General features: G+C 38.4%; 1 protein-coding gene across 9 annotated transcripts; it reads left to right on the top strand.

Annotated features, from left to right (window-relative positions):
- The first annotated feature begins 231 nt into the window (after positions 1–231).
- Positions 232–9,459, top strand: LOC120599815 (zinc finger protein 510-like). Of its 9 annotated transcripts, XM_039858992.1 has the most exons (9): positions 250–382; positions 509–672; positions 915–1,031; positions 1,443–1,548; positions 1,846–2,058; positions 2,616–2,674; positions 5,264–5,335; positions 8,415–8,541; positions 8,837–9,459. In XM_039858992.1, the coding sequence occupies exons 5-9, from the start codon at positions 1,938–1,940 to the stop codon at positions 8,938–8,940; spliced, it is 483 nt and encodes a 160-aa protein (XP_039714926.1). In that variant the 5' UTR covers positions 250–382; positions 509–672; positions 915–1,031; positions 1,443–1,548; positions 1,846–1,937; the 3' UTR covers positions 8,941–9,459. The 9 variants fall into 9 exon arrangements, with proteins under 9 accessions (XP_039714915.1, XP_039714898.1, XP_039714926.1 ...); XM_039858981.1 differs by lacking the exon at positions 509–672 and having other exon boundaries at positions 232–382; XM_039858972.1 differs by lacking the exon at positions 1,443–1,548 and having other exon boundaries at positions 255–382.
- The last annotated feature ends 1,222 nt before the right edge of the window (positions 9,460–10,681 follow it).

The raw sequence follows: 10,681 nt of genomic DNA, 5'->3' as shown, positions 1-10,681 counted from the left end.
AGCTGTTGTTTTTCTAACCAGGATCTGATCCATAACCACGTTTTGCAGTGTGGTTTTAGGCTCTAATGTTGAATTTTAAACCCAAGTCTCTGGTATTCAAGAGTTTCCTGGGGTCAGGTCCAATTTTCACGTCTTCCAACTGGCTAACGAAGCGAAAACGCTTCAAAAATTACGTCCCACGCTCCCAAGGCTTCATGGGCAATGTAGTCTTGAAGGTGTGGGGCTACCGCGGAGCCCTCTGGGAACAGATTTTTCGGCTCTCACTCCGCGCATGCGCACTCCAGTCCCGGGTCCTTCGGTCCGCCCAGACTGGCTTGAGAGGCTCGCGATCATAACGGCTCTGGGAGTGTGCGGTTGCGGAGACTGCGCTGCCCTGCCCACGGTGAGAACACTGGGCCTATGAAGGTCATATAGGCGTCTGTCTGGGGTGCAGGAACGGGAAATCCAGCGGACGGTCAGGTAGGCCCTCCCTTCCCCCAGTCCGTGCTTACGGGGTCCGCCCCTTCAGATCCCGCGGCGCCGGTGGGGCTGAGTCCTGATGTGGAGAGGGTGCTCCTTGAGGCCTGGTGCGGGGAGTGCAGGTGGCGAGAGGAGAGTGCATCTTTATGACGTTCACGATGAACGTGAGGCTACTTACTAATGGTGATTCGTGCAGTTCTTCTGAGAACTAAGGTATCGTTTGCAAAACATTTTGTCAGATGCTTATAATCACTGTGTAAGCGGCTATCAGAAAACACTTTGTTCCCTTCATTTATTTCATTTAACCCTCACAAAAACCTACTTGTCGGTATAAACGTGACATTCCTCAGGTGAAAGGACCTTCATGGGGCGGAATGTTATACCCCAGGGCACAAGCTGGTGGGTGACAGAGGCAGGATGCAAATATAGATTTTACTCTCTCTTGCTCTTCCTAGTATCCTCCCTGACCCAAATCTAGAGTTGCAACCTTTGGAGCAGTTAACCGAATTGTCTGCCCTCAACTTCCCAGAGATACGATTGTGACATGAATGCGGACAGAATCTAATCACGTGGTAAGTCTATCCTGGGATTTGTGGGTTTTCTCCATAGCTTCTGGGTCATACTGAGCTGCTTGCACCTTCCTGCGCTGTCCAGGCTGTCTCCATCCTCAAAGGCCCAGTCTGATATTCTTATGCATTTTTGGGCCAACAGAAAGATAATGCAAATATAATACAAAAAATATTATTAAAAAAATTTTAGTAGCAACAGTAAAAATAAAAGGAGGTGAAGTTAATTTTACTGATGTTATTAAATTCAGTACATTCAAAATATTATTTTGATTTGTGGCACTAGCTACACTTCAGGTATAGTAGTTGCGTGCAGCTAATGGCTATAGTACTGGATAGTACATTTCTGGTGAATTCCAAAAGGTCAGGTTTAGAGTGTTGGATGAAGATTTCAAATAAAGTGAATTTGTTTCTCAGGCTTAGATCCCACCCCTCCGTGGTGCAGAGTAACTCTTTTAAGTCCGGAAAGAGGAGCCCTACGAACTGCCACTTGGAAGAACAACCCTTCATCCCTGCTGGAAAGGTGCAGGTCCTGGTTTGCAACACCAGAAGCAGGTTTTGATCTCTGAGTAGCATGAGTAAAACCTGGTGATGCCTCCACGTCCGGAAGCCTCCATGTCCAGAAGCCACCACAGACTGTGTGACAGTGGAATCTGTGGACCAGCTTGGGGTTGAGAGGGATGGGTGACTGTCAGGCTGCAGAGAAAAGCACTTCACTGGATGGCTAGTGAAGATGATGTTCAGGGAAGGTGTATCCAGCAGAGCTGATGAAATCCTAAACAGCACCATGTTTTCTTTGTTTCTGTCCCCACTCTTCCAGATTCTGAGCTGTTCTCATACCATGTCCATCACTACATGTGGCATTTAGAGTTATGCTGATGCTCCCTCTTTCCTGAACATGGAGATGACAAAATGATAGTAGAAGAAAAGTTTTTTATATTGGACACCTTTTGGGAGCCCAAAAATATCGGGCCAAAAATGAATGATTTTTGGGTAGAACCAAACAGCAACACAGTGCTGTTTACTCACACAGGTAAGTACTATAAACATCTTATTAAGAGATCTTTTTTAGAAACTGCAAACAGCTTGGAACAAAAAGTTAAAAAATATATTTCTTGCATAAAGCATCCCATTTTAATTTCAGAGTTTTCTGTGCAAATTCTTAAGGTGTAAAGACAACAAGAACTTGATGAACAATCCAGCCTGAGTAGTTTTTTGAGACTAGTTTTAATGAAATTAGAAGGTTTCACCTATGTGGTACCTGAATTTTTTTTTTTAACTCATCCTTTATTTTAGTTACATATTAAAAAAATTTTGTTTTAATTGGTCATAAGGGGGCATACATTGTTATATGATTGACAAAAAGCAGTTTACCTTACTCTGAAAATGCAAGGTTAAGCCCCCATAAGACATGCACATGTTCAGACGGTGCTGCCTCTGTGTGGTTCTTCCTGTTCCTTCTCAAGGGGCCGTTATTCCATAGGGAAGCCTTTTCTCCTGCTGGTATTATGAGATATTCAAAGCCATGAATATAGGAGTTGTAAAGCAGCCAGGTTTCTCATGACCCCATTTCTTTTTCTTCCTCCCTAGTGGAACCTTTACAGTTATTAACCTTCTTCCAGGAGCAGCAGAAAATGAACATAGCTCAGGTGAGTTCAGTTGAATAACCCGTTTATTTTACAATGGATTTTATAAGGACTTAAGTGTCTCTTTGTTAACATGGAAAAGTAGAAATAGAAATGGATCACATGCATTCAGAGAAGATGTAGAAATACAGATGAATAGCAGGGCAAGGGTGGTGGTATTTGAATATATGCAGATTCTCTGGTATTACAGGAAAGAATTCAGTAAGGAATTGCCAAATTGGAGCTCCAAATGTATCTCTGTAGTTCATGATATCCATGTCAGAGTGTCAGACAGTATTTCTTTAACGGCTGACATTAGTGAGAAGATAAAGCAAAGTGTCTTCGTAGAATGTAAAGAGATTGATGACAAAAAATATGTTTGTTGTTTTCAAATAGGTGTTCCAGTTAACTTTCCAGTAATAATCTTAAAATAATATAGAATGTTGCCTCTACTTGTTCTACAATAAAAGCAGAAGACTTAATGCTGAATGTGAACTTGGTCAATACTATCTTTCGGAAACTCAGACATAGGGGTTGAATTAAGACATTTTCTGAAGAATAAACTGAATATCCTTAAGATTACATAAATATTTTGAATACCTATGATATTCAACTTACTCAGCAGTTTAAAATGCTGTTCTCTTTCAAATATTTCAACACTTTACATTCATACTTCAAACCTCTGCATGAAGCCCGGTTGCCTGTGTCCTCGTGACCACAGACTTGATTATAATCAAACTCACTAGATCTCTTCTCATCCTTTCTTTACTTGACTTTACTGTGTCTCTTGCCTCTACTTCTCACTCTGTCCTTCTGAAAAGTTTCTCTTTTAGTGTCTGTGGCACCTCCACTGGCTCTGTCTTTCCCTTGCTGCTATCTTCATAGAGTCACCTTCTTTCCTTTATCCGCATTTTCATCCTTGGCCCTTAAATCTTTTCTAATGTTTTGTAATGATTTCATCCTCTTTCATTTTTTATTTTAAAACAGCTTTATTGCAATTGAAATCATGTATCATGCTAGTCACCCATTTAAAGTGTAATATACAATTTTTTAAAGGTGTACTTATTGCAATTGAAATCATGTATCATGCTAGTCACCCATTTACAGTGTAATATATGATTTTTTAAGGTGTTCTCGCAAATATGGGCAAACATCACTGTAGTCAAAATAGGCCCTTTTCATCGCCTTAAAAAAAAGTGTGTAGGTTTTATCCCGTCCCATTATCTTATCCCTCCCCACCCCAAGCCTCAAGCAACCACTAATCTACTTTCAGTCTGCAAAGATTTGCTGAACCACTCCCTGTATTATTTCTGGCAGGACATTTTTGCTTTTGGCACATTCTGTTTTTGTTTATCTCAAAAAGTTTTAATTTTTACAGTTTTGTTGGGTATTGAATTCTTGGTTGACAACCTTTTTCTTTCAGCACTTTTAATCTGACATTCCACTGCTTTCTCCATGGTTTCAGATTAGTAACCAGCTGTTACTGCTATTGTACGTGATGAGTCACTTCTTTCTTTCTATTTTCAAGAACGTCTTTGTCTTTTTTGGCAGTTTGATTATCATGTGTCCAGGTATGGCATTTTTACTTCATGTTTATCCTAGTTGAAGTTTGTTGAGTTTTGGGATGTGTAGATTAATGTTTTTCATAAATTTGGAGACTTGGCTGTTATTTCTTTAATATTCTTTCAGACTATTTCTCCTCTCATTATTCATATATTTGTAAACTTGATGCTATCTAGTAGTTATTTTTTTTTTTACCATTTTTTCTTTCTGTTTATTTCTCACACTGCATAATTTCAATGGACATATTATACAGTTTTTCATTCTTTCTTCCACTTGCTCAGATCTGTTGTTGAACTCTAGGGAAAAGTTTTGTTTCAGTTGTTGTACTTTTTAACTCTTGAAATTCTGTTTAGTTTCTTTTATTGATACATTTTACTTTGTGAAATATTGTTCTGACATTTTCCTCTAGCCTTTAGATATTCTTTCCTCGAATTCTTGACTATTTTCAAATAGCTGATTTAAAGTTGTTACCTAGTAAGTCCAACATCTGCTTTCTCAGTAGCAGTTTCTGTTGAGTACACCTTTTCATGCATATGGATCTTGCTTTCTTGTTTTTTGTTTTTTTTTTTTTTTTTCTTGATTAGCAGAGTTTTTTGTTGTTGCTGATAAGTGGACATTTTAAACGAAATAGTGTGGCAACTCTAGAAATCAGAATGTCTCCCTTCCACAGGGGTCATTCTTGAAATTTATTTGTTTAATGACTTTTATGAACTAATTCTCTAGCACCTGTATTTCTCGTATGTAGCAGTAGAAATTTTTTCAGAAATTTCCTTAAATTAGTAAGTCTCCCATCTTTCCTTAAGGGCTCTGTGCATGAGAGGGCATTCCTTCAGCATTCAGTTAGGCAGTTTACAAGACTGCAGTAGCCTTTATTCCTTATTATGCCAAACCTCATAGTTACTTAGAGGTGACAACTTAAGGCTTTCTTTTCTGAGCATGCTGTCAGCCCTGGGCCTATACACAGCTCTATGCATGTGTGTAGCCATCTAGATTCTCAGGAGTATATCAGAGATTTTCAAAAACTTTTTTGTCTTTTTGTCTTTTTGACAGTTTGATTATCACGTGCCCAGGTGTGGCTCTCTTACTCCAAGTTTATGCTTCTTGAAGGTCATGGAGTTTTTGGTATGTGTAGATTGTTTTCATCAAATTTGGAGACTTCTTGGTTATTATTTGTTCAAATACTCTTTCAGAGTATGTCTTCTCTTTGTCTGGGACTCTATGCATTGACTTGTAAACTTGATGCTATCTCATAGTTATTTTTCATCATTTTTTCTGTTTCTCACACTGCATAATTTCAACAGACATATTATACAGTTTGTTCATTCTTTCTTCGACTTGCTCAGATCTGTTATTGAACTCCCCTGGTGAAAGTTTTGTTTCAGTTATTGTACTTTTCAGCTCTTGAATTTCTCTTTGATTCCTTTTTATCGATACTCTTTACTTAGTGAAATATTATTCCTATATTTTTCTTTTATCCTTAGACATTCTTTCCTAGGGGTCATTGACCACATTTAAAACAACTGATTTAAAGTTGTTTCCTAGGAAGTCTAACATCTCCTTCCTTAGGAGCAGTTTCTTTTGATTATACTTTTTCCTGCATATGGATCTTACGTTCTTTTTTTCTCCCCCTTGTTTAATAGTTTGTTGTTGTTGTTGTTGTTGTTGTTATTGTTGATAACTGGACATTTAAAATAACATAGATGAGGCAGCTCTAGAAATCAGAATGTCTCCCCTCCATAGGGATCATCCTTGATATTTATTTGTTCAGTGACTTTTCTGAACTAATTCTGTAGAACCTATATTGTTTGTGGTCTGTAGCAGTAGAAGTTTCTTCAGAAGTTTCATTAAATGCCTGGAACCAGTAGTCTCCCAGTCTTTGCTTCAGGGCTCTGTGCATGTGAAGGCATTCCTTCAACGTTCAGTCAGGCAGTTTATAAGCATGTAGTGGCCTTTACTTCTTTCTTATGCCAAACCTCATAGTCACCTAGAGGTTAGGGCTTTCCCATGTCTTTCCTGAGCATGCCGTCAGACCTGGGCCTGTACATAGTTCTGTGCATGTGGGTAGCCTTTTAGATTCTCAGGAGTATATCAGAGCTTTTCAAAATCTTTTTTTGCCATCTCATTCTTCAGCATTTCCTATTTTAAGCTTCTCGATCAGGCCATTGTTTGCTCCTGCTGTTATCCACCACTTCAGTTAATACCCACCACATAAGTTAAACAAATGCCTTTAAATGTTTGGCCAGATGCTTCTGAGGATAAGACTTTTCACACACTGTATGAGCTCCAAATTAGCACACATAAAGATATCCTTGTAGTGGGGTCATTCATTGAACTACCAAACAGCCCAAATGATGACAGTTTTTCTGGCAATGATACTTTGATGGAACTACAACCCATCATGTAGTTGCCAGGCTGCAGGTTGGAGCCTGTGGATTCTCAAACTGTGGCAGAGTTTGAGAGGGATGGGAACAGGGTATATTAAAATGATACAACATCACTATACTTAGAGTGATTCAGCCAATTTTCTTGTATACTTCCAGAAATTATCTTTGTTAACTTCTATAATTTTCGCCAGTTTTTTCATTGTTTTTGTGGAAGAGAGAATTTCTGGGGTTCCTACTTCACCATTTGCACTTCTGTCATTGTTAGCTTAATTTTTTTTTATCCAGCTGTTTATTAAGTCACATATTAGAGAGATTGGCAGAAACGAATAAAAAACAACAGTTTTCTCACTAATGTTTTAGTTTTGGAAAATATAGTTAAATTTTATTTTATTTTTTATATTAAGATAAACTTAATGAGGGGGGTTCCTCATCTTTTATTCATTTGTTTAAGTTCCCAGCTACTGGCTCTGAACTTCACACAAAGAAGGTATTCACTCAGTCATACCGAAGACATGAGTGAGGATATAACCGGATACATAATACTGGAAAAAAACGTGTTTCTGTCCTCTTGTCTCTTAATCTACTTCCCTTTCTTTCTACTGTTTACTTGCGATAAGAACACTTAACATGGGATCTACCCTCCCGACAAATTTTTACATGTACAGTGCTGTATCATTCACTAGTGGCATCACGTTGTGCAGCTGATCTCTAGAAGTTAGTATTTTGCACAAGTGAAACTTTATACTCATTGAACGGCAACTCCCCCGGCTCCCTCCTCCCACCCCCTTTAAAGTCTTTGTTGTGGAAACTTTCTCTTTTTTCAGTTTTCAATACTCTACTCCCTCATGATTCCATTATTACCTTCAGAAAAGTTCTTCTCTGGCTTTGTGGCCTCTACTTTTTCTGCCAGCCTCCTTAATATTCACGGTGCCTCAGATGCTGTTTCTGGTACTTTTTTTTTTGTCCAATCCCTATGTGCTCAAGTTGTTGTCTGACTGCTTCTGTTAATTTCCATGACCACCTAAATTGCTAGTGTCTCCTTAATGCTTGTCTTTGTCCTAGAGCACCCGTCTGTGTTCTAAAACCATGCGTAGTTTAAGGGACAGTTCCAGCTTTTTGTTCTACAGACTAGTCAGTAGCAACATGAACAGGTCTGTCTCATGAAAACTTCTAAGGTATTTTTTTTTTGTATGTCTTAAATATCGGTATTTGGCACCAGCATTCAAGAAGCTGCTCATACTGCTAGATTGGGTAGCTAATTGGTTACTGCTTCTGCTGATTAGATCTTTCTATTTATATCTGTCGCTGTTACTTCAGTGTAGGCAGTGTTCTCATACTAGTCTGTTTGATTCCATCTCCTAGGTAAGTCATCCTTTGTTCTCCGTGAGCTCTAGATTTATATATCTTTATACGTTTATTGATACATAAGTTCAATCATGTACGGGATCTCCACAACTTACATGTACTGTTTCCTTGGCTCCCATTATTTATGGTATTGATGTCCTTTGAGGGATTGAACATCTTAGGATTCTCTAGAATTCTCTAGACTACCCAGGGTAATCCCTCGGGACGTAGAAGAGTTGTAGGAATTCTTTACACTGAAATTTTTCATAAAAATATATGAATGAATTACAGTACATTACAAACCCTTTTAAGTAATTGAGTAACTCCAAAGTTAAAGACAAATTAGGGCACGAGTAGACATTCTTTATAGCTATTTGTTTTAGAGCCTTAAGAGTAAACAGGAAAATAGTAGTTCTCGAAGGTATTTTCTTTGTCACTTAATTCTGAACTTTGAACAAAATGTATCATTGCAGGGATCAGTGTCGTTCGAAGACGTGACTGTGGAGTTCACCCCAGGTGAGTGGCAGTACATGGGCCCTGCTCATAGGACCTTGTACAGAGACGTGATGCTGGAGAACTGCAGCCACTTTGTCTCCATGGGTGAGCAGGTCTTACTATGTGACTCCCCTTGGAATTCAAATCCTTTTTGTTGTAATCATCAAAACACATGGACCCTTTGTAGAGATTAATGTTGTTCAGGCTTTTAAGAGGCCTGGGTAATTGAAACCTTTAGAGAAACAGAAACGATGTTTGTGTCATTGCTTTCCCATTGAAAACTGCAAATGGGTACTTTCATTTTGCTCTTGCTGCTATATCTTTCTCCACCTTCAGAATCTAAAAGCACGTGGATCTGGTCTATATATAAAGTCTTTGTTGTGGATTGTTACGTTCACAGGGTATTGCATTACCAAACCCCAGGTGATCTTCAAGTTGGAGCAAGGTGAAGAGCCCTGGTCCTTAGAGGAAGAATTCCCAAACCAGAGGTGCCCAGGTGAGTGAGCACGGACAGAAGGAAACTCCTGGGGTAGTTAGACTTTAGAGGGAACCACTTTCGAAAGTCGTTTTTCCTTTTAAACAGCTTTATTGAGATGTAATTCACATATCATACAATTTACCCATTTAAAGCATACAGTTTTGTGGCTTTTAGTATATTCATAGATATATGTAAACACCACAGTCAGTTTTCTTCACCTCAGAGGGAGAAACCCCATGCCCTTTAGCTATTATCTCCTTATTTCCTGCCGCTTTAGCTCTGGCAACCACTAATCTACCTTCTGTCTGTATAGATTTGGGTATTCTGGACATGTCAATGGAATCACACATTATGTGTTCTTTTGTGATTGGTTTCTTTCACTTTGCATTACAAGGTTCATATTGTAGCATGTATTAGTACTTCATCCTTTCTTGGCGAAATAATATTCCTTTGTCTGGATATACCACATTTGTTTGTCCATTCATCAGTCCGTGAACCTTTTGGCTGTTATTGAGTAATGCTGATGTAAAACCCATTTACAAGTTTTTGCATGGACATGTGCTTTTATTTCTCTTGACCATATAGGTAGGAGCGGAATTTCTGGCTATGTGATAACTCTGTAGAATTGCCAAACTGTTTTCCAAAGGCGCTGTATCATTTCATAATCCTAATGATGGCATATGAGGGTTCTAAATTTTCTACATCTTCACCAGTACTTAATTATCTCACTTTTTGATTGTAGTCATCTGAGTGGATGTGAGGTGCTATGTCATTGAGGTTTTGATTTGCCTTTCTGCATTAGTCAGCTGGACAAGCACAACAAAATACCATAGCCTGGGTGGCTTAAAAAACAAATTTATTTCTCAGAGTGCTGGAGGCTGAAAGTCCAAGAAGAGGGTGCCAGCAGGGTTGATTTGTGGTGAGGCCTCTCTTCCTGCCTTGCAGATGAGCACCTTCTCACGGTGTCCTCACCGGGCCTTTCCTCTTTGCATTCATGGAGAGAGAAAGGTGTCTGATGTTTCTTCCCGTTTTTATAAGGATATCAGTTCTACAGAAATAGGGCCTCTCCTTTATCACGTTAACCTCCGTTACCTCTCTAAAGGTCTTATCTCTAAATGCAGTCACATTGGGAGTTAGGGCTTCAAAATATGAATTTGACTGAGACATAATTTAGTCCTTAACTATTTTCCTGATCACTAACGATGCCAAGCAGTTTTTTCATGTGCTTTTTGGCCTTTGTCTAATCATACTGATTGGCTAAAAAGATATCCCTCAATAGTATGTTAGAAAGATTATAAAATAAAAGAATGGTAAAGTTGTTAAGTCAATAAAAATAAATAATTTAGGGTTTAAATTCTGTTATCTTTCAGGTTTATATTTAGGCAATAAATTCATTATCTTTAAAGAAATCCTGATAGCGCAAGAGTATTTGAATAGCTGCACTAAGCAATATGATATCAATGATCATAAAACAAAATATGAATTTCTAAGACTTTAAGATTCGCTTGAATTATGAGATCATAATTCTTCACTTAATGTTGTCAGTAGGTTCCTGGAAATTGACTTAAGTGAAATGAACTGTAATAAAACCACCTTTATTACAGTCTTCACTGATATAAAGAAGAACTGAGTTGTTAGGGCAGAAACATCACCAAACCTCAAAATAAAGATCCAAAACACTTCTAATATTACCATTGATGTAAATCTGAGCTAGACATACATTTAAGAAAGATTAATCATTATTATCTAACCCGCTTATTCCAGTTC

The sequence above is a fragment of the Pteropus medius genome, unplaced genomic scaffold, assembly GCF_902729225.1.
Source record: "Pteropus medius unplaced genomic scaffold, Ma_sr-lr_union100, whole genome shotgun sequence".
Classification (NCBI taxonomy): domain Eukaryota; kingdom Metazoa; phylum Chordata; class Mammalia; order Chiroptera; family Pteropodidae; genus Pteropus; species Pteropus medius.
This window is presented reverse-complemented; position numbering and strand designations above follow the sequence as displayed.